The sequence below is a fragment of the Heptranchias perlo genome, chromosome 8, assembly GCF_035084215.1.
Source record: "Heptranchias perlo isolate sHepPer1 chromosome 8, sHepPer1.hap1, whole genome shotgun sequence".
Classification (NCBI taxonomy): domain Eukaryota; kingdom Metazoa; phylum Chordata; class Chondrichthyes; order Hexanchiformes; family Hexanchidae; genus Heptranchias; species Heptranchias perlo.
In genome coordinates, this window is record NC_090332.1 from 19,291,093 (window position 1) to 19,315,178 (window position 24,086).

The 24,086-nt window shown below is 40.4% G+C and overlaps 1 protein-coding gene across 16 annotated transcripts in view; it reads left to right on the top strand.

Moving 5' to 3' along the window:
- fbxo11b (F-box protein 11b) overlaps positions 1 to 24,086 on the top strand; it is a 193,699-nt gene that overhangs the window by 159,966 nt on the left and 9,647 nt on the right. For all 16 annotated transcript variants that reach the window (XM_067988748.1, XM_067988745.1, XM_067988746.1 and 13 more), the window contains 9 exons: positions 4,918 to 5,135; positions 5,221 to 5,306; positions 5,398 to 5,492; positions 6,322 to 6,444; positions 6,528 to 6,613; positions 10,358 to 10,434; positions 10,545 to 10,688; positions 18,991 to 19,101; positions 21,085 to 21,192. In XM_067988748.1, the coding sequence (XP_067844849.1) occupies positions 4,918 to 5,135; positions 5,221 to 5,306; positions 5,398 to 5,492; positions 6,322 to 6,444; positions 6,528 to 6,613; positions 10,358 to 10,434; positions 10,545 to 10,688; positions 18,991 to 19,101; positions 21,085 to 21,192 (1,048 nt within the window). The remainder of the gene's footprint in view (positions 1 to 4,917; positions 5,136 to 5,220; positions 5,307 to 5,397; positions 5,493 to 6,321; positions 6,445 to 6,527; positions 6,614 to 10,357; positions 10,435 to 10,544; positions 10,689 to 18,990; positions 19,102 to 21,084; positions 21,193 to 24,086) is intronic.

The window sequence follows — 24,086 nt, forward strand, 5'->3', positions numbered from 1 at the left end:
GAATGATTTTTCAGCAGGGATTGGTGGTTACTTTTACTCTCACTGGTTATGTTGCGCAACGCTTATCTTAAGAAAATACTTAATTATGTAGTTTTAATACTTATGTGACTTCTCAACAAATGTACTGTTGCCTCTTCTAAGCTTTTCATTTATGACTCGGATAGCTGTTGCTCAATAAATTTATTTTTGTAATGTTAAATCAGCATTTCCAAGTCTCTTAGTACTACCTGATCTTATCCTGCAACTCTTTTCTCATTTTAGACTATTGCACGATTCTCCGCATTTCTGTGATTTAAGTCTGTTACACATTTGTTTTCATTTAGTTCTTGTGCCTTGTATAAAACTTAAGTCATATGTTGTGTTCCTATAAGGGTTACAATAGGCTTTCAGACGTTCATCGAGTACCATAGATAGCTTATCATTTTGTTTCCCTAAATAAACACACATTGAAAACTACTTCTAAAGCATTCTCGCCCATCATGCAGGAATAGGAATCATGGTTTTTCAGATGAATATCGGTTAGCTGAACTTTCAGGTACGGCTGGAAAGGTTGTCGTCATTACCAGTTTCCACTCGCATCGTCTTCCAGGCTCTACAGTCCGCATGCCTTCAACAGTTCCGCTTTGCCACATATCGGTATCGCAATCCCAAGGTCTTCACTACAAAATGGTTCTAATATGTGCCTAGCTTTATACTCGCCAGCTCTGACAGTCTAATGAAGAGCCAAATTTTGTTGGCTTTGTAAATAGCCTATATCATTACATAAATGGGGCAATATTATGATTCTGCTGCAGAGTTGAATACTATGCAGCAAATTTAGAGCACTGAGTCTCACTGGAATTCAGAAATTGGCTATTTGAACAAAAAAACACACATCTAGAACAACAATGTTAATTTCAGAGTCTGGTTAAATTTGCCCAGATTGTTGCTTCTCATCTGCTGAAGGCAGATTTTGACTGCATCCGTGGCTTTATAACGTCCATGGAGGCTTCACGTAACAATTAACAAAAAATGGTTAGCTGAACATTCAAGTGTTTTGAAAATACTTGTATCTTTTTAGGAAAATTTGATCTTTCACTTACTTGGGGGGGCTGTTTTCTCTGTGGTGTGGAAGTGCAACACCCAGACTATTATTTTAAGGAAGAAGTCTTGCTGTCATACCACTTCTTAAAAATCACACCATTGCAAAAAATTATGAATAACTTGAACATTGGTATGACCTATTTTTCATTTTGGTTTTCATTTTTGGAATTATTTCAATGGAAAATCATATTGACACCCTAACCCTGGCTTGGATCACTTGTTATTTTTTGAAAATGTATTGGAAGCTGAAGTAGTATCAGTTGATACCATGGTTAACCAAGAATGCTCATATGTACTGTTTTGCATTACAACTTCTCCAAGTGATTATGCTGATGAATCAGCCGAAGAGTTGGCAAATATTATCTTGATGTATTTATGGTGCACTGTTGCTTTTGAAAGCAGTTATTTGCAGTTTCTGTCTCATGTTGGTAAAAGCCCATGTTTATAGCCTAGGCCAGTTCCCGCAACAAGAGAGGAAAGAACAGTGGCCACGTAGATGGCCACTGTCAGCCTGATTGTCACTTCAGTTCCTCTCTCTGCCACAACTGAAGCAGATTTAAGACCAGTTATGGGCACCATAGCTCCTGCGCAAAACTAAATCTGGGTAAATGAAAAGTATGGAAGAAAAAAGTTTTTAAAAAAACTGTGCATGCACCTTTTTTTAAAACTTTTTTTTGTACTTTTTATTCCCCCAGATTTAAACAGTTTGGTACAGCAACTACAGCACAGGTAAGTGGACTTAAAAACTGACTTAGTTGTGCTACTGGGAGGAACGTGTAGGCTGGGGATGCCTGTATTTTTTGGCTGTTGCTGACTTTCACTGCAACAACCTGATCAACTTGCACTTACAATGCTCTTAACATAGAAAATGTCCCTAAATGGCAGGAGAGGAAGTCAAACTTCCAGAAAGAGTTAGGGGAGGTGACTGAAGGAGTGCTCAAAGTAGATTTTGAGAAGGTTTTTGTAAGTGGGTAAGATGTCACAGGACAGATAGATTTTAGGAGGAAATTTGAGTGTAAAGGTGAGATGGTTAAAGGCTCTGCTACTAATGGTGAAACATGGAGGGAAAGCGCAGTAGACCAAATTTGTAAGAGCAGCGGATGTGAGTTAGGGCACAGATAGTTGAGGTAAGTTTGTGCAAAGCCTTCTAGGGATTTATTGACAAAGACTAGAATTCTGAAATCAGTGCATTGGGGGATGGAGAAGGTGATATGGGTGAGCAGAAGCTGATACGGAATTCTGGATGGAGTTGGAGTATGTGTAGAGTGAATTTGAGGCAGCATTGGAGAAATCTAGGCTGAAGGTGATGGTTGTGGGGGGTGAGGGGCGGGGGGAGGTGGTGACACTATGGATGTGAAATTAGGCAGGCTTGGTAATAAAGCGAATGTGGGGTTTGACACTTGGTCTCCTGTTCAACCCGGAGCTAATAATGCATACTATCTGGTTCAGTCTGCATAAGTAGCTAGAAAAGATGATGGAATTAGGGGCTAAGATGGCTTCAGTTTTGCCAGTGCTATGACGTTATCCCTCCAACTTCTCTGCAACCTCAAGGTGGTTGACCACTCCATCATCCTTCACTCCTCTCCTTCCTGGTTCCAACCCCATCTGTCCCAATGTAACCATCACATCTCCTGTAATGACTTCTCTTCCTGTGCCTGCATGGTTATCTCTAGTGTGCTCCAAGGTTCCATCCCTGGCTCGCTCCTTGTCTTCATCTACCGGCTGCTTCTCAGCCCCATTATCCTTAAGCATAGGTTCATCTTACGCAGGCTGATAACAGCCAATTTTACTCCTCCATCACCACCCTCGATTCCACATTTGCTCAACCATACCCCCTTCTCCATCCCCCAATGCAGTGATTTCAGAATTCTAGTCTTTGTCAACAAATCCCTAGAGGGCTTTGCACAAACTTACCTCCACTATCTGAGCCCTAACTCACATCTGCCATTCTTCCAAATTTGGTCTACTGTGCTTTCAGCTGAAGAAAGTTTTGGCTGTTTCATGACTTAATGTTAGTTGGTTGGACAGCACAATTACATTCATGGAATTGAGGGTGGTGATGGAGGGGTAAAGTTGGCTGTTGTCAGCCTGCGTAAGCTGCACCTATGCTTAAGGATAATGGTGCTGAGAAGCAGTCGGTTGATGAAGACAAGGAGCGAACCAGGGATGGAACCTTGGAGCACACTAGAGATAACCATGCAGGCACAGGAAGAGAAGTCATTACAGGAGATGTGATGATTACATTGGGACAGATGGGGTTGGAACAAGGAAGGAGAGGAGTCAAGGATGATGGAGTGGTCAACCACCTTGAAGGCTGCAGAGAAATTGGAGGGATAACGTCATAGGTTGCAGTTTCATAGATATTGTTGGGTGCCCTCGATGTTGTGGGCAGGATAGATCCCAGACTGAAGACATTCAAACAGTGAAAGATAGGAGAGGTGGGCAGACAGTTGGATGAAAATGACCTATTAGAGAGCATGGAATGATTATTGGAGAACTCTGAGTGTTTACGGTTGAACTTTTGTAAGGAGTGAGGTAAAGACAGTTTCAAGAGGGGAAGAGAACTATTCTCAAGGAAAGGGAATAGTTGATGTTGATTATTGGGCCATGGAGAGGTAATTGAGTGGTTAGGAGATGGTCAAGAGAGCAGATGCTGGATCTCATGAAGGAAATGAGTCTGAAGGTGGGGGGGCTGTGGAAAAAAGCTACAGAGTATAGAGATCGAGATTGGCGAGGCAGAGGGGAAAGGCTGAGGCGAACGAGTGGATAGTCTCAATTTGATCATGAAGAAATCCATGTAGGCTTACATCTTGTCAGTTGGGGATAGAGGGAGCTAGGGAGGAATGTTGAAGGAGACTGTCAGTGGTGGAGGAGAGGTCTAATGTAGACATGGGTGGCTTTGATTTCTAAAAACCTACCACAGAGTTGTCTTTAATTTAGATTTTTTTTGGGGGGGATTTATGAAATTTGTATTGACAAACTGGAGTTGAATTGCTTTTTTGGCTGCAGTTTAATGTTATAAGTGAGATGTAATTAATTTTAACTTTTTAAAACATTGTTTTGTTGCTCACTCTCTTATAACACTTGTTCTGGCAACCAGAGAAAAAGGAGTAGTCTTTGCTTTAGGCTAGGTCTAAATGTCAGATAAGAATTTACATAAACATTGAGTAAATTGAATACAAGTTGAACTGTATTTCAAAATATTTGATTCCTTATGCAGTTTACTTCAATAGACAGTCTTCAGAATTGAAGAGTGAAAGAATTAGAATATTAATGATGTAGTACAACAGTGTCACTTATATACTGATAGTTTTGGATCTAATTATTTAATTCTTTAATAATCACCTGTGCAAATACTGAATTTGAATGAAGGCAGCCTTGGGCTTGAATTCTCATTAGGCTAAAGCTGTGATGCCTACAGAGGCATTCAGAACAGGACTGACTAAACTTTTTTGTCTTTGTGGCTTACCTGGGTGCATACAATGAAATTTCATGGACCATGTATAAAATTTAAATCAGTGTGCACAAACAGGTCTCCAGCAAGTATTTTCATAAATGCAGCACCTTGGGGGAAAAAAGATTTTAAAGGGGTGGGGGAGAAGAGAGAGAGAGAGTTCAATTGAGAGTACTGTCTCAGTTTAGTCCAAAACTAAAAATTGATAACTCTTTTGGAGGGAGGGGGAGAGATTAAACCATTTTGTAATTGGAACTTTTTGATTCTTCCCTCATCTAAGCGCAGTGCTCAGATTTTCACTATAGTATTTCCATTCGATGGACTTTAAATTTGAACATTCATCATGAATGATCATAGAATGTTGATTTTATTTGTTTCAGGGTTACTTTGAAAGCTGTAACATTCATCGTAATCGAATAGCTGGTTTCGAGGTGAAAGCCTATGCAAACCCTACAGTAGTTAGATGTGAAATTCACCATGGGCAGACAGGAGGAATTTATGTACATGAAAAAGGACGAGGCCAGTTCATAGAGAACAAAATCTATGCAAACAATTTTGCTGGTGTATGGATTACATCTAACAGTGATCCGACAATTAGGTAAGCTTTTGGGCATCATTATACTAAGCAAAATAAATATTTCTTCCGGATAAGTTGACGTATTTTTCTTTTTTTTTCTCCTTAGGGGAAATGCCATTTTTAATGGGAATCAGGGTGGGGTATACATCTTTGGAGATGGCAGGGGCCTTATAGAGGGAAATGACATTTATGGTAAGTTGGGGAATATAAATATTTATTAAATCTTTATCTTTTCCAATTTGGTAATACGTTATACCTTAAAAATGTGCATTTTGTATCCTAGGAAATGCATTAGCTGGAATACAGATTCGAACAAATAGTTGTCCAATTGTCCGTCATAACAAAATTCATGATGGCCAGCATGGAGGTATTTATGTGGTAAGTCTGCAACTTGTGTGGAGGTTTTTTGGTTGGGGGGGATGTCCAGAGGAATAAGGCTATATTGAGTTTAGAATGAAAATGAAAACTGGTGTCATAATTTTTCCCAGTTGGCTAAAAAGCTCTGGGAAATGTGGAAGCTAAATTTATAAAGGCTTTTTAACTGGCCTGAGTTCTGTTAGCTTTACAGTATTAATAGAGTCTGAATGTTGTCTTTTTTCTTTACTACTGCTATTAACCTGATCCCTGCTACATTAATTATTTGTCAAACAGACTCTTAAAAGTAAAATAAAAAGAAAATATTGTGAATGTTAGAAACCTGAAATAAAAATTCAACAATTGGAAATACAAAACTGATGAAGGGTTACACAGCTGAGATGTCAGTAACCTGTCTTTATTGCTCTACAGATGCTAACTGACCTGTGTGTATTCAGGATTTCCTGTTTTTATTTCCAGCCGATAAAAACATTATATAATTCTTGGATTATCAAATAACATTGACTTTCAGGCAACCAAACAGTGGCCATTCTCCTAATAACAGTACTTTTTTTGCTGTAGGTAATTGCAGCCACTGTTAAAATAAAATGATGAGCTTCCTGTTGCCATGGTGTCTTCAAATTCTTGGGGGCTTTTGAAAATGGGAAAATCAACAAAAGAATGACACATAGGAAACTAAAATCTATTTTGGAGGAGGAATGCTGGAGAGAGATTTGTAGAATTCTGTACCAGTTGAAGTTGGTGATTTGTAATATCTGAGCAGAAATCACATTTAAATAGCTACAGTGTTAGAAGTGGTCAAAATACTAAACTTATGACATTTATTGTTAAGCATGAAAAGGGGCAAGGTGTAATTGAAGAAAATGAAGTATACAGTAATACCCTGGCAGGGGTGTGGGTAACAACAGGAAGTACGCCAGTGCTACGGCGAAACCGAATACATAGCGGCAAACAGGTAACTATCCATTTCAGTTAGATATTTTATCAAATATTGTTCAGTATTGTTACAGTATCCATGACGAGTGTTTGTTTTGTAAGGTGGGCGTTTACTTTTATGATAATGGCCATGGAGTGCTTGAAGACAATGATATCTACAATCATATGTACTCAGGGGTTCAGATTAGGTAAGATGCATGTTCATCGTCATTTTAACTTTAGCATCTGATTCTGTCTTGGTGTTGTCTTAAACTGTCAGCTCGATGGGAATAAAATACAGACATTACTTGCATTAAAATAGTAGCTTATCACATACCCTTAAAATCTCAGTGCTTTACGCAGTGAGTTACTTTTTGGTGTGCAGTAACTGTTGGCACTACCAGATTGCCTATTTGCCACTAAGTCTTGCTGTTTAACAACAATTTTTTTTTAACACAAACTAACAAATGGAGAAAATATCAAAGGGATATCCACACGAATCATAATTTTGTAACCGGTTTTCCTTTTTCTAAAAGTGTTACTGGTGGCCTCATGATTCCTCCAAGCCAGTGCTGACTGCATTCCAAAAAATATTTCATTGTGTGAAGTGCTTGGAGATGTTTCAGCAACTTAATAATCTGCAATGTCAATGCAAGTATTTCTTTCTACTTGTGTCGTCTGGAATGTCAATGAAGTCGTTGAAAAATGCGTTGGATCAAGATTAATGCAGTCCTATTTAACGTGCATTCATCCATAATAGGTACTCTGAATTCGAAAGTTACATGCATTCCACGCGGTCGGTACAGAGTGCAGTATCTTAGAAAGCTGTTTGTGCCTGCTGTTTCATTGTAATTGTAATATGGAGTTGTGGCTCATTTGTAATGATAGCATCTGACCTGACCAAGAAATTGTAGCAGAAGAGGCTTTCACATACAGTAGCTCAGCAGCTCTGATATAGTATTAGTGATTACAATAATGCTGTTAAGTTTTTTTTTATTCGTCCATGGAATGTGAGCAGCGCTGGCAAGGCCAGTGTTTATTGCCCATCCCCAATTGCCCTTGAGAAGATGGTGGTGTTCTGCCACAGCGCTGTTAGGTAGGGAGTTCCAGGATTTTGACCCAGCGACGATGAAGGAACGGCGATATATTTCCTAATCAGGATCCTGTATAGGTAGTGTTGTTCCCATGCGCCTGCTGCCCTTGTCCTTCTAGGTGGTAGAGATCGTGGGTTTGGGAGGTGCTGTCAAAGAAGCCTTGGCGAGTTGCTGCAGTGCACCTTGTGGATGGTATACACTGCAGCCACAGTGCGCCGGTGGTGAAGGGAGTGAATGTTTAGGGTGATGGATGGGGTGCCAATCAAGCGGGCTGCTTTGTCCTGGATGGTGTTGAGCTTCTTGGGTGTTGTTGGAGCTGCACTCATCCAGGCAAGTGGAAAGTATTCCATCACACTCCTGACTTGTGCCTTGCAGATGGTGGAAAGGCTTTGGCGAGTCAGGAGGTGAGTCACTTGTTGCAGAATACCCAGCCTCTGACCTGCTCTTGTAGCCACAGTATTTATGTGGCTGGTCCAGTTAAATTTCTGGTCAATGGTGACCCCCAGGATGTTGATGGTGGGGGATTCGGCAATGGTCATGCCGTTGAATGTCAAGGGAAGGTGGTTAGACTCTCTCTTGTTGGAGATGGTCATTGCCTGGCACTTGTCTGGCGCGAATGTTACTTGCCACTTATCAGTCCGAGCCTGGATGTTGTCCAGGTCTTGCTGCATGTGGGCACGGACTGCTTCGTTATCTGAGTGGTTGCGCATGGAACTGAACACTATGCAATCAGCCAACATCCCCATTTCTGACCTTTTTGATGGAGGGAAGGTCATTGATGAAGCAGCTGAAGATGGTTGGGCCTAGGACACCGACCTGAAGAACTCCTGCAGCAGTGTCCTGGGGCTGAGATGATTGGCCCCCAACAACCACTACCTTTGTGCTAGGTATGACTCCAGCCACTGGAGAGTTTTCCCCCTGATTCCCATTGACTTCAATTTTACTAGGCTCCTCGGTGCCACACTCCGTCAAATGCTGCCTTGATGTCAAGGGCAGTCACTCTCTCCTCACCCCTGGAATTCAGCTCCTTTGTCCATGTTTGGACCAAGGCTGTAATGAGGTCTGGAGCCGAGTGGTCCTGGCGGAACTTGAACTGAGCATCGCTGAGCAGGTTATTGGTGAGTAATTGCCGCTTGAATAGCACTGTCCACGACACCTTCCATCACTTTACTGATGATTGAGAGTAGGCTGATGGGGCGGTAATTGGCCGGATTGGATTTGTCCTGCTTTTTGTGGACAGGACATACCTGGGCAATTTTTCACATTGTCCAAGCAGATATGCTGTAATATTGTTGGGGTGGGGGAAAGGTATTAAGTGGGATGCCCCAGGGATTGGTGGTAGGATGACTTCTGTTCCTAATTTACACTATTGACCTAAATTCAGAAATTCAATGCAAATGGGAAAATTTGCAGTGAAACCAAACTGAGGGACAGTGGAATTGGAGGAGGCAGCTTAGAAATTACAGAATGAGTGGGCATACTATGTAAGTGGAAAGAACAATAGGAGATTTTGGGCCAGGATACCGGGAGAAGTCCCCCGCTCTTCTTCGAATGGTGCCGTGGGATCTTTAATGTGCACCCGAGAGGGCAGTTGTGATCTCTGTTCAAATCTAATCCGAAAGACCTCTGTGAAGTGGTATCTCTGAAGGTATTGATCTGTGGGTATATGATCTGTGGATAATTTTCATTAGGATTCGAAGGCCATGTTCAGTAACGAATCCTGTGTTGCATTTCAAGTCAACTTTTGGTTCTTTAGTGTACCACTACTCTAGCGACCTGCTTCATTCTGCTCGTTAAGTTATTAATATAACAATTGAATGGTGGTTTGGAAGTAAAAGCGATTAAAAAAAATTTTTTTTTTGTTATGATCTCCATTCCTGTGTTTGAGACATATTTTCCCAACGCACCTGAGATTTATCACCTTTTGATTTGAAACACCAGATGTTGCTCCTTTCTTCTCTGTTCTTCTGGGGCCTTGTTAAGTTCTGACTCTGTGGGTACTGGCTGCCCTGCTGTATGTTGCCCAAATAGCCAGGTCAGTGAGTGTGGATGCACTATTTGATTGTGGGGAGCATCAGATCTGAGTTCATTCCTGTCCACATAGTCCTTTGCACACAAGTGCAGGATCTGTGTCTGTGATTTTTCCTCTCTCTAACCCATGGGTGCTAAGGTCACTTGTCGCAGCCTTCCTGCTACTCTGGCTGCGATCAGCTAACTCAGCGCACACTAGGGATTGAACCTAGGTCCCTGATTTTCTGTGGAAGCATTTATTTTAAATGTGTTTAGTTGTGTACATGTTGAAGTGCTAATTGATGTACAACATAGAAAACACTGCAATATTTTAAAATTTATATCATAGATTTGTATTACGAGTGCTTTAACTGCTTGTGTACGACACACTTTTGTTCTGTAGTAGTTTGTGTACTTTACCTTCCAGAGATTTGTTCCTCATTCTGCAACACTGGTAGGTCAATTCAAGTGGTAATGCTTCAAGGAGAAGTGGAAGGCTTTATACATGATGTCATGAATAGAATACTAAGTAAGAAACCATAAGCTTTTCAGGCAGAATGCAAAGGCGTGCTTTTTGTTACAGTTCAGTATCAAAACATTTTTGGTGTCCTGCTCTCAATAGGCGATGTACTAGTTTTACTAAATTTTTATACTTGAAATTTTAGAATCATTAGTGAGGTACTTTGTATCATTGTTTTTTCTTTTGTGCTGGAAGTTTGCATATTATCCAGTACTTGATTCACAGTCAGAAAATGAGCACTATTTATAGGTTTACTTCGCTGAAATATTTCTGTTAGCAGTTATAGTGAGATATCCATCTTAGGCCAGTTTAAAATTTGTGATCCACAGAACTGGAAGCAACCCTAAGATTCGACGCAATAAAATCTGGGGAGGGCAGAATGGAGGCATTCTTGTTTACAATTCTGGTAAGTCTCCATTGTGGCTGCAGGTCTTTTCATTGTTTTTCTGTTCTGTTTTATTTTCTACCTCAATTTCAGATCCAAGTGAAATTATTTCTTGATGTCAATTAATACAGGTCTTGGGTTTATAGAAGATAATGAAATATTTGACAATGCAATGGCCGGTGTTTGGATTAAAACAGACAGTAATCCCACACTCAGACGGAACAAAATCCATGATGGCCGAGACGGGGGTATCTGCATATTTAACGGAGGCAGGGGTAAGGATTTATAGCTTAAGATTAAAAAAAATTGTACAGTTTAGCTTCCCAAAGGCTAAATGGGGAAATGGACAGTCTATCTGGTACTAAGCCATAAGGACCACGGTCCTGGTTTGATCCCTGGCTGGTGGTGTGTTGGCTGATGTCAGCTGGGCAAATAAAAAGATGCTAAAATTTACTTCAGTTTCCTTGGACCAGAAAGGTGGGGGGGAAATCGCTAAGGGTTCTTGTTAATCACAATCCAATAATTTTGCTGTAAAATGCATGCATCAGGTGAGGACAAGATTGGGCTTGAATTTGATGCCCTCAACAATTCAGTTCCCTGCTGACACTGTCTAGGCTCCTTGAGCATGGCCATTTGGGTGAGGACCTAAGGACTGCTGGCACGCATGGAGTCATACTTACATCACTGTGGGGAAACTGACTTCTATCCTGCATCATGGTATAACATTTCTGAATGATATCTTTTCAAATAATTTTAGCTAGTGTTATGAATTTCAAGTAAAACTATTTTAGTTGCATTCTGAAAGGAATGCTGTCTTGGGGCCTGAGTTAATGCAATACCCAAGTACCATCTAGGCTTGTACATGTTTTGTGGGATTTTTCAGACTCGGCCAATACTTGTAAATTGCATCAGAGATGTCTCCTGGCTTTGAAATGCTGAATACATTAATATTTTCAACTGAGCAAGTATACAAAACTATTAACTATGATGGCTGACTCATTGGGGTTACCCTGAAAGGGAGATAATTAATCTCAAGATTAACACCAATGACATGAAAGGCATTTCATAGTTATTCATCTTTAGTTCTGTGTTCAAGTTCAACCATTTATTTTCACAATAGCGGTGTGGCAATCTGCTGCAGTTCACCACAAGATTTAAATGTAATTTTCATACCATATGGGATGCAGGTTCACTTATGGAAACTGTGGTTTGCTGCGAACATGAATAAAGAGAGCCCAAATTATAGCAGCCAGCAAGAGTCAGCACCTTCAAGAAAGGAGAGAGAATTGTAAAGAAAAATAGCTTGTACATTTGATGCTTGTAAATGAATAAATCTATGCTAAGAAATGCTATAATTTCTTATATAATAGAACTAGTATACTGGAATTTTATGCGTGGTCATGAATTTTGTGACAGCATATTTACCAAGAAACGTTGCTGTGAGGAAAAACATAGTCATTGTAAAGTGAATTTTGTGCTCAAGGAGAGAAATATTGGTGCTATGGAATAGAATATTTTGGGCACTTGGGCCAGTTATAACCTGGTTAGTTGCAGAGTAAAGCTACCTCTACTCACCCCAACACTGTGTCTCAGCCCCAAACTGAACAGAATATCCTGAGCTAATCAATGGGACATTTTTCCACCTCCCTTAATTGCCATCCGATGACATGGCCAAGGCTCCCTTGGTGAGATTGTCAATTTAGTGCTGAATTAGATGTAGTTTATGCTGGGTTCACATAGTCACTAGGAACTGGATTGAGACTATCCAAACTCATTTCACATTGGGCCCCTATAACCAGTAGCTCATCAATCTGGGCTGAATTTGAACCCAGATCCCAGAAGTGAAAAGCAGTGATTATTTATTGATGGCATATCTGCCACTTTTGTTTCAATTTTAAAGTACTGCTGTGTTGCCCCTCCCCCAAGTCTGGTTGATTGGCTATCAAAACCCTCCTTGAATGACATCTTTATAGTTAATGCTATATCAGCTTGGCTCAATTGGTAGTGCACTCAATGTGACCATATAATCTAGGCTGATGTGCTGCATTGCCAGAGGTAATGTTAGATAAGATGAAAATCTATATTGGTCTACCTGGTCAAGTAGATGTAAAAGATTCCATGGCATTATTCAAAAAGTTTGAGTTCTGCCCAGCATTCCCCCCTCAATTAACACTACCAGAACAGAATATCTGTTGATTCATTTCTTTATTTGTGAGGCCGTGCCCTCTGCATATTGGCTACCGAATTTGCCTACATAATGGTGACTGTGCTTCAAAAGTAATCTGTTTGTTGTGCTGTGCTTTGGGATGTCCTGAGATCTTGATGGAGCTATATAAATGCAAGGTAATTCTTCTTTGACTTAACACTATAAGAAAAAAAAGCTGGATAAATTTATGGTTAGGAAGAGAATGAAGGGTTATAAGTACAGATAGAAATGCAGTCCCCACCACTTAAAACATCCACATTTAAAATGGGCAGTCGCTTTTATAGGCCAAATTTGCATTAACATCAATTTCAAAGTTGCCGGTTGTAGTGTCTTAAGTGTTCCGTTTATTTTGGGCAGGAACAGCTGTGCTTACTCACTGGTTCACACCTTCCATTGCATATAATGCATGTAGCATACATCATGATGTAATCAAAGAACAATTGTAACAAAAATCTTTGAAGTAGTCTACCCATTGTATTTCATTTCTCTCCTGATTTGTGAATAGCAATGTGAAGAATGTCATTGCTGAGAAATTGAACACTTCTCCATTTTTTAATAGCCATTATGTTTATCAGGCATTCCCAAGTCAGGTGTCTGAACCATTTGCAGCTCATTTCACATCATCCATGGCACTCTGCAAACTTGATGTTCGTATACCTCCACGTCTCAGCTCATGGCTTGATTGCCTTGTCACCAGAGTTGGCGGCAGCAGCAGCTGATTGTATTTCTAACACGCGCTCGCTCGGGTGCGTCAGCAGACGGGACTCATCTGGTATTTGTTTGGATAAAGACTCGCTCCTGCTCTGCCATCTTAGCTTCCATTTCACCTCTGATCGGAGATCCAAGTAACTGACCAGGTGGAGGCACAATGACATTACAAAGAAACCCAGCAAGATCTCCCAGTTGTTGTACTGCTTGCTTCCTGCAATTGCATGTTGTAGGAAGCTCTTTCTCATAGTTCAATCGCTGTCCCTCAAACCTTTTCATTGCCATTTTTAAAAGCACTAATCCAGTTCTTAAGTCTTTTTCTTATTACACTGTATTCAGTTGCCTTTTTTTTAAAATTCTGATTAGTTGATTAAATGGCAGGAACTTCCTGCACTGAAGAGGTTCTCCTGTAAGATTTAATTGAATTTGGATATTAGGATAATTTGTTGATAAAGATCCCACACAGGATGTTACAGGTCAATGGTGTTAAGGGTTAACTTCATCCGAGAAACATCACTAATAAGAAACAGGCAGCAATGTGCCAGGCTGTGGCTGATCGTAACGTGCATAAGCAGGATTGAAATATTCGTTCAGTTCTTCCAAATACAATTTATCCTATTTCTTTTATGAGGGGATTTCAATATACAGATAGCGAGACAGTTAAATTGAAAGGTGGTATAACGGGTGAGTGAGTGAAACGGAACCTGATGCTTTCCAGATTGTATTTCACCAATTAAACTCCCGGTTAAAATGTAACATTTTCTACATGCTAAGAACTCATTACAAGCCCATTCACACCTTATTAATCGTATTGTACCCTAGCTCTGTTCCATACCTCACCACTTTCTTTGGCCAGATCCAGTTTTACAGAATCCTTAAAATGATAGTCCTGCTTTTCTAATCACATTCTTATCCGGGAATACTGTACCATGTTACAACGGCCATCGCGTAGAGTGGGCAAATCACATTCACACGAACGTGCCAGATATAAGTGGTGGGACTGTAATTGAATGCTATGTGGAACATAATTCCTGAAGCTGCTGGGGTCAAGCAAATCTCATTTCAAAGAAGGTGTCTGGTTTCAGAGATATGACTGAACATGGTCCATTTAGTTTGCCTTCTACTATCCTGGTAGTTACGTGATACAGTGATAATGGAATTGTTGAGGAATGGCTATCAATTAGTCTACAACAGACTAGATATGAAGCGAGAAAAATGCGCCAGTGGTGGAGAGCTTTGGGAACCATCGGTCCAAAATCACCTGTTCCTTCCAAGCATCCTACACTACATGTGTCATGCTTTAAATTATTCATATACTGTATCCCAAAATATTTTTTGAAAGAAATCTATCTAATTTGCATTTGAATGAATCAGCTCTTTCTACTTCTGCCATCTCCCTACGGAGCCTGTTCTATAGATTTACCATTTGCTCACTGAAATATATGGCCCAGAATCTGTTTGAGCATGCCCCGTTAGTTAGACTTTTCTCCTCGCCCTTCAGCTTGAGATTTTTTGCCCTAGAAGTGTGAACTGATAACGGCGTCATGAGGGCAATGGGGCATTTGGAACAACAGCATATCTCCTTAACCAGTGAGATATAAGGATCGAGAAAGAAACAGGAACGACCGAGAAGGGGGGAATTAGTGTCAAATCAAATACAAAAAGAGAAGGAAAGAAAGATTGGCTTGAGAGAGAAAAGAGACAAAGGAAAAGTAAGAGAAAAATTTTAAATATAAAAGATCTCTAACAACAATTTACTACCTGTAGGAATGACACCCCACAGTTTAAATTGTTCCCTTTCTGGGCTAGAGAGGTTGATTGGCATTGTAGGAATATAAATCCCATTTTAAAAGGTACCAGCCCTAACTTTCTGTGACAAGTTTAATAGTCAATTAATGCGCAAATGCAGCAACTTCATGAAATTCATGGGGAGGTTGAGGGCGAGCTGCTGTTTTCAAGAGGCTAAAAGCGGAGTGACGCAGATCATCTGGCAACTTGTGGAGATTCACAGATTATCTCTTCCTTGCTACAAGTTGCTGGACGCTTTACACAATAACCACGACATCATTAATTGTTATTTTGGCAGCAAATTCTGCGCCAATGTTTCCGCAGATTAGTTTTGAATTTATCCCTCAAGTGCAGGCCGTGTCCTCTGGTCCTGCTATTCTGGAGAAAATAAAACAGCTTACCCCATAGCCTGCATTATCTAGTCCCTTTATAATCCTAAAAACAGCAATCATAACACCTCTCAACTTTCTTTTTTCCAGTGAGAACATGTCCAATTTAATTGCTCATCCCCTAGCGATATTGGATAGGGTAAAAAACAGATAAGGAGGAGGTACTTAAAAGGTTGGCAGTACTCAAAGTAGAAGAGTCACCCGGTCCAGATGGGATGCATCCTAGGTTACTGAGGGAAGTACGGGTAGAAATTGCGGAGGCTCTGGCCACAATCTTCCAATCCTTTTTAGATACGGGGATGGTGCCAGAGGACTGGAGGATTGCAAATGTTACACCCCTGTTCAAAAAAGGGGAGAGGGATAAACCCGGAAATTACAGGCCAGTAAGCCTAACGTCAGTGGTGGGGAAACTTTGAGACAATAATCCGGGACAAAATTAATTGGCATTTGGAAAAGTATGGGTGAATAAATGAAAGTCAGTTTGGATTTGTTAAAGGAAAGTTGTGTTTGTCTAATTTGCTTGATTTCTTTAATGAAGTAATGAAGAAGTTTGATGAGGGTAGTGCGGTTGATGTGTATATGGACTTTCAAAAGGCATTTGATAAAATACCATATAATAGGCTTGTTAGCAAAATTAAAGCCCATGGGATTAAAGGGACAGTGGCAGCGTGGATACAAAATTGGCTAGGGAGCAGAGAGTAATGGTGAACAGTTGTTTTTCAGACTGGAGGGAAGTGTATAGTGGTGTTCCCCAGGGGTCAGTATTAGGATCACTGCTTTTTTTGATATATATTAATGACTTGGACTTGGGTATAATTTCAAAAGTTTGCAGATGACACGCAACTCCGAAATGTAATAAACAGTGTGGAGGATAGTAACAGACTTCAGGAGAACACAGACTGGTGAAATGGGCAGACACGTCGCAGAGAAGTGTGAAGCGATACATTTTGGTAGGAAGAATGAGGAGAGGCAATATAAATGAGATGGTACAATCTTAAAGTGGGTGCAGGAACAGAGACACCTGGGGGTACACATACACAAATCTTTGAAGGTGGCAGGACATGTTGAAAGCTGTTCAAGCATATGGGATCCTGGGCTTTATTAATAACTTAGAGTGCAAAAGCAAGGATGTTATGCTAAACTTTTATAAAATATTGGTTAGGCCTCAGCTGAAGTATTGTTCATTTCTGGGCACCACACTTTAAGAAGGATGTCAAGGCCTTAGAGAGGGTGCAGAAGAGATTTACTAGAATGGTACCAGGGATGAGGGACTTCAGTTACGTGGATAGACTGGAGAAGCTGGGGTTGTTCTCCTTAGAACAGAGAAAGATAAGGGGAGATTTGATAGAGATGTTCAAGATCATGAACGGTTTTGACAGAGTAAATAAGGAGAAACTGTTTCCAGTGGCCGAAGGGTTGGTAACCAGAGGACACAGATTTAAGGTGATCAGCAAAAGAGCCAGAGGCGACATGAGGAAACATTTTTATACGCAGCGAGTTGTAATGATCTGGAATGCACTGTTGAAAAGGTGGTGGAAGCAGATTCAGTAGTAACTTTCAAAAGGCAATTGGATAAATACTTGAAGGGGAAAAAATTTACAGGGCGATGGGGAAAGATCAGGGAAGAGTGACTAATTGGATAGCTCTTTCAAAGAGCTGGCACAGGCACAATGGGTCACATGGCCACCTCCTGTGCTGTACTTATGATCCAATTCATCCATCCTCTCATCATTCTGGTTGCCCTCTTCTGTACGCTCTCATTAGCTGCAACATTCTTGTAGCGTGACCACCAGAACTGTACACAGTGCAGTTGCACCAATTATTTGTAAAGTGGCAGGATTACCTCACTACTTTGGCTCAATATTGATCTTTTAGTACCTCCTAACATCTATTTTGCTTTAGTCACTGCCATCGAGCATTGTGATAGCTTCAATTTGTCAACCAGGACCCCCAGGATCTCTTTCATTTTGCATTTCTGGACATTGAATTTCATCTGCCATCTATCCTCCCAATTCCCAAGTATATTCAGATGACCCCTGGCTCCAAGTCATTTATAAAGATGGATGTAAGATTAGATTCTGGATTTTTGCTTGATTTAACTTTGGTGGGAGTGGGGGGGGTTGAGAAATCGTTTAGAATCTTTCCTCAGGAGATGAAACAAGTAGAGTCCATGATGGGTTATGTGTGCTTTGTGGAAGGAGTAGGTTTTTGATGGGCTGAATTGCTTATAAACAGCCCCTTTGAGTTTACAAATTCAGTACAGTACCAAAGTAGCAGCTTCTAGATAATTGTGGCATTTATGTAATTGCCTTGTGTTTTTAAAGGAAGATTTTTGATCAGAAACTTGAATTAATGAACTGAAGATGGATAGCTAGCAAACATTCTGTAGCTGGAACAAAATGATTTTTAACCTACCTTCTAACTAACTGCCTGCTTGTTACTAGTTGAGATGGGGGAGTTTGTAACTTATTTTTGCTCTGTTAAACAGTAGTAGACATCATAGAGTAAAGCTCAATGTTTTTGTGGGTCGCTCATCTGTCTTAATTTTTTGCAGATTCTGTTGCAATGAATTTACTTTTCGGGGGTGGGGGGGGGCCGCGGGTGGAGGAGATTTGTCTTTGTAAATCAAATCTACTTTTCTAACTTTAAATAATAGATGGGATCCTTGTTAACTGTATAAGCTACTCTTCACACCTCTGATCTGAAACAGGTGTAGAATTCACATGGACTTTTATTGTGCATTATGGGGCAGATACCAATTTGAGTGTGATGGGAAGGCTTTCCTGAAGTTAATACAAATGAGTAGGATTAGTCCACAGAATGAAAAGTTTTGGCTTAGAACTGAAAACTACAAACTAAACTCAAAACAAGAAGCATCGAATGAGAGGGGCCATTTTAGCCTATCATGGCAGCCCCTCCTGTGCACTGTCTACTTTGTGCACATTTATCATATCATGGATTCTGTCCTACCTATTTAACTTCCTGAAGGAAAGAGCTGTATAAATACTGCCTGATTTCCCAGTGTAATCAAGCAGAACACCAGACCATCAATCTCATCTTCCCATCTCCACTATTAAACACTGGTCTGCCTTACCCAAATGCCTTCCTGTCTCCCCTTCTCCTGTCCTAACAAGAACTAAAATACATAAATTGAACAGCTTTTCAACCTGCATCAATGTAAAAGTCTCCAAGAGAAGGAGGTATATATTTTGCAATCTTTTCAAGTGGCGATTATGGGGGAGTACTTTACATTGGGAAAACACTTCCAATTGTGATTCTTTCCTTTTAAAATCACGACCAGGCTTTTTTCTTCCTGTGTAAAGAATCCTTTTTTTTCCCCCTTGTATTGCATGTTTGAAAAGAGAACTCAAGGATTCATAGAAGGGTTTGTTTATTGCCAAATTGTTACAGGGATCGTTGCTGATTGCATGAATTTTTTTTTACATTGTAATATATTGTATAGCTTTCTCTTTTTCACACTTATAGGACTCCTTGAAGAAAATGATATCTTCCGGAATGCCCAAGCTGGTGTCCTTATTAGCACCAACAGCCATCCAGTGTTGAGGAAGAACAGAATATTTGATGGTTTTGCAGCAGGTCTGTAATTTTTAATCAAAAGCTTTGTGAAAGTAAGACTTTAGGAACAATTTAATTCTCCTAATTGTTGTGACATTGTGTAATGTGACCGAATGTATTTGATTACAAATCAGCATTTAGCCTTGAAGGGAGGAAAAGGCAACACTATTATCAATATAAGTGGATTCTTGTACAAAGACTGTGATTGTGATAAAATCATGATGTTTGGCCTCTGCTGAATGCAGAGTTTATATTGAATTTCTTTCTCCCCTTTTTGAGCTGCCACACATTATCTTCGAGATGATGGATTGGATTTGTGATCCCATGCTTCTTGTAATGCTATTGTCTATAGCTGACTGCTAAAAGAGTGGTCTAAGTGGAAAGTACTTGTGATGCTGAAACAAACCTTAATATTACTGTAATAAGGAAACTCAAAAATATCAGGAATAATTTTACTGTAATTAGCCTACTTAAATAAAATAAACACTTTAATTACAAATTTTAAATATTTCTGCTTGCCCTGTCTTCCACCTATTATCTTTTTCCAATTTCTCTTTCTTTTATCTTTTATGTAGTTTCTCATTAATAAACTATCTATTCCATACCTTTTTCCATAAATGTTTAAATTGTAAGATAACCAAGTGCCAAAAATCTAAAAGTGGAAGTGAAGTTATGGACTCAATCCAGGTAAACTTCTGACATTTTGGTCTCAAATCAAAAGTTAGCTTGTATGCATTGCTTCTGATTACCTTGGTGCTCTTGAGGATTTTTTAAATATAGAAATGAGAATACTCCGCAGGACAAGCAGGGATTTGGGTTGACGAGCAAATGATGATTCATGTTAACAAGCATCTGTATCAGTCAGCATGAGAAATGACCCAAAGTGGCTGTAGTTTACATTTTACTGATTTGGGACTCGACAAACTATAGTCCTGCTTTTAGCGAGAGATCTTTTTTAAAAATTGGAGTTATTCCAGCAGGATTGCCATTTTATTGATACTCTGAGCAAACAGCTTCTGCGTAACCACGTTCACATTATCATCCAGTTTCCTTGGCAGTGTGTGGTACAGTAATAGATACCATAGCACACCTGTCATTCAGTTGGATCCAGGACAAGTTGCATTGAGGATTGAATTCCTCACATTTAAAAGATACCCGTGGGATGAATTAAGTTACATTAAAATTCCATTAAAAAAAAAATATATATGCTAATCACAGTTTGTTTTGCAGCCTTGAGTTTCAGTAATGAAAAATTGTTTTATTGAATATATGGCCCTGAATTTGTTGGGGGTCGTTAAGCGGGTTCTCGTGTAAAATGGTGGGAGAAGGCTGATTGTTGCAGAAAATCGGGCAGGACCTGGAAACGCTGGGTCTCTGCCCAGAAGAGTGATGTACAGCAATTCCCACCGAGAGGCAGGGGCTGGCAGATGTTCCATTGGCACCTAATGTCAAGGAGGCCAGCACATTGGTTGGAATGTCCACTGCTTCCACCTCCTTACCGCAGAGTGACTTGGATGCAGGTATCCAGGTCAATGGATACAGGAGCTCAGGCCCAGAACATGCCAGAAGGCTGCAGGCAGCAACTGTGAAATTGACCCTTTTTTATAAAGGGCACTGATTTCCATGGTTGTCATTTTCAGCTGGTCACACCAGCTTCTCCCCAAGTGGCTTTTGAGTGCTGTATCTTACTACTCTTTGTTCCCTTCCACCACCACCACCACAAGTGGTTACTCAGGATACACCCATACTAGCTTGGACACCTGATTTATTTTAGTTACCTGACCTCGGATACTCTGATGGGGTCAGGGTCAAAGCCCACTGGTGGGCGCAAATCTCACTTCTGCAGCGTTAATGGCAGTGGAGTTTTGCCAAAAATGTTTTAAAATCCTAACTGAATTAATGTATCTATATAGGTACTGAACTTGTTTAAGTGGGAGCCTAAAGGTCCACGGTAGTTTTTTATTTTACAGTGCGAGCTGTATAATCATTGTCCTTCTTTCACAGGCATTGAGATAACAAATCATGCGACAGCCACTCTAGAAAACAATCAGATATTCAACAACCGGTTTGGAGGGCTGTTTCTGGCATCTGGTGTGAATGTTTCAATGAAAGGTATAAAAACATTTCATCATTAAAGTTTACTAGTGGAAAAAGTTTCATATTTCTTACTAATGGTAAAATGGTATTGTAGATATTTATTATCCAAATCTGACTTTCCATATTGGAAAATTGTAGAAACAGAGGAAAAGAAAGACTTGCATTTGTAAGTACACGACTGGAGGAGAGTATGCAGTCCTGCTGGCTGGTCCTAAACATGAATACCCCTCAATTGGCCACTCCCAAAAGCCACGCTATCTGCCTTTCTGCACAGTCCATTCCACATCATCCTCTGTATAAAGTAGCTAAACTGTTGATGCACCATTCCCTTCAGAATCTTCAATATTTTAATATCTTGCCTGAACCACTCTTCTCCAGGGTAAACAATCCCAGGCTCTTTAACGTCTCCTCATAGTTCAAATGACTTGAACTAGTTAAGAGTTTAGTTGCTCTTTTCTTCACTACCTCCAATATGTGGATATCATTGCTGTAGTATGGCAACCAGAATTGTACACAGCACTCTAATTGTGACTGTACCAGGGCCTTGTAGAAACTCTATCACCACCTTGGTTTTGTGCTGTATCCCTCTGGCTATCTGATCCAAGATCCAGTTAGTATTCCATACTACTGACGTACTGTTGTTTTCATACCCACTCACCCAATCTTTCTCCTGTGTTATATCCTGTAGTCTAAATCCATTTAGTTTATTTTCCCACTGTTTATTTTACTTCCCTAGCCTCATTCTGTTTCATTTGTCCACATTAAATGCTGCTCACCTTTCCATCCTAGCCAGATCCCTTTGTACGTGATTTGTCTGTACCTATAGTTTGAATACCCCCAAATTTGGTACCATCTGCAAACTTAACTTTTTCTGTTCCTAGCTCCAAATCATTTACATACAGTCTAAACCACTATTGCCCCAGCATTGATCCTGAATGTTGCACAGGGAGATATCTATACATTTACTGTTTGCCATTCTTTATCCCTTGTTTTATCATCTACAGCAACTGGTTAAAGGCAGCCTGCGAACAGACCCCTTATGTAGAGTTGCCCCTGCAGTGACTTTGTGAAGTTCCACTCTATAACCTGAACAGAGTATCCCATAGCCTGCTGACCCCTGTTCACAATGTCACTTCACTGAAATTTCTTTATGGCAGTTAAGGCATGTCTGCACAACTTAATTGACCACAGGCTGCCTCTGGTTTGTCTTTGAAGCATAAAGCACATGACTGAGAGACACTGTATGATCCTTTCTGATACTTAGGATTATGTTACAACACAGTTCCACTTCAAGCATGGCGGTATCTTAAAGTGTAAATGTTTGCAATTTTATCCAATGTGTTCAATATATTTAAAACTGCTGGTACTGTATGGAATAGTAGAGCTATTCAGTGCTGCATTTAGGTCATATAACAGCAGAATGCACAAACATTTCAAAATTGACTGCAGCCTCAACTACTGCATTTTCCATTGCCTGACAGGAGTGTGGAGCACTATTGGTCATCACTCAAGTTACTGGTTTCATTGTGCAGTGTGTTGGTACTGTATTATGTTGAGTACAACTGAATTTGACTGCTTACAGAATCATAGAATACAGGCTTGCAGTAGTGTAGTGCACAGGTGTCCAACATTTTTGTCTCGTGTCATATAGGTGTGTACCATGGTGGGGAGGGGTTGCAAATAATTTACATATCAGATTGCTGACCACGCAAGTGGGTGTTCTGCTTTCAGATATGCCCACTAATGAGGCAACAGCATTTAGAATAACCTTTGCCAAAGGTCCAGACCTACAAAATTCAAACAGGGCAATTAATTATATAGGGAAGAACAATTTGGCCTAGGATTTTGGCAGAGGGGAGGTTTCACGTGGAGACAATTTGGACTTTCCTACCTAGTGGATAAAGGTGCTACACATTGTAGGACTTAAGCATACATACCAGAAGAAGCTAGGTTTGATTTCCAGCCTGTGCTGAGTTACCTGATCTCAGCTAGAACAGCAATAAGGATGCTACATTTGGCCTTAGTGCCCCTGGGCTGGAGAGAGGTGAGGTGGGGTGGTGAAGAACAATTAGGAGGCGCTGGCAAGTAAGTATACATGCCCTTTAGTTGAGGATAGGGCTGTGATCAGCTATGATGCCTCCACAGTCAAGGTGCTTGTTGACATTCACTGGTTAAGGTCACATGATTGGCTGTTTGGGCAAGCTGCTAGAGATCTGCTGACAATTGTGAAGCTGTATCCGAACAAGAGTCAACGTTGTCATAAAAGTGGAAGAGAAAGAAAAAAAAAAAGCTCATCCAGGATGTCTATGCATTAGTAATGACAATTTTGAAGATTCTTTGCGGATATCAGAGACTTGCTGGGGCAACTCAGGATATGTAAACCAGGCAGGCCTGCAGTACTCCAGGGCACTGTTAATGATTGACCAAGTAGCCTGGTTCACTAATAGGACCGAGAGAGGGTAGACTGGCCATGGCGGCTGGAAATCTTTTAATTGGTTTCAGGGTTAACAAATGTCCCAATGGGTATGGTGGTCATAAGTGGACAAACTACAGGAATGGTAGCATAGTGCTAATGGTCTTTGACTAGCAACCCCTGTACATCCCTCTGCATTGAAAGTTGCTACACTGTGAAATAGTAAATCTGAAGGCAACCTGCCACCCCTACCCGATCTGACCTACATGTGACTCCAGTCTCACACTATGTAGTTGACTCATAATGGCCTCTGAATTGGTCTAATAAGCCATTCAGTTGTACAAATAGTCACTTCAAGAAGGCAACTTACCACCTTTCTGAAGGCAGCTAGGGACAGGCAATAAATGTGTCCTTGCCAGTGTCACCCACATCTTAAGAACAAATATTAAAAAAAAAACCTTACCAGTGCTCTCTGTTGGTAAAGCTTAGTGCATAT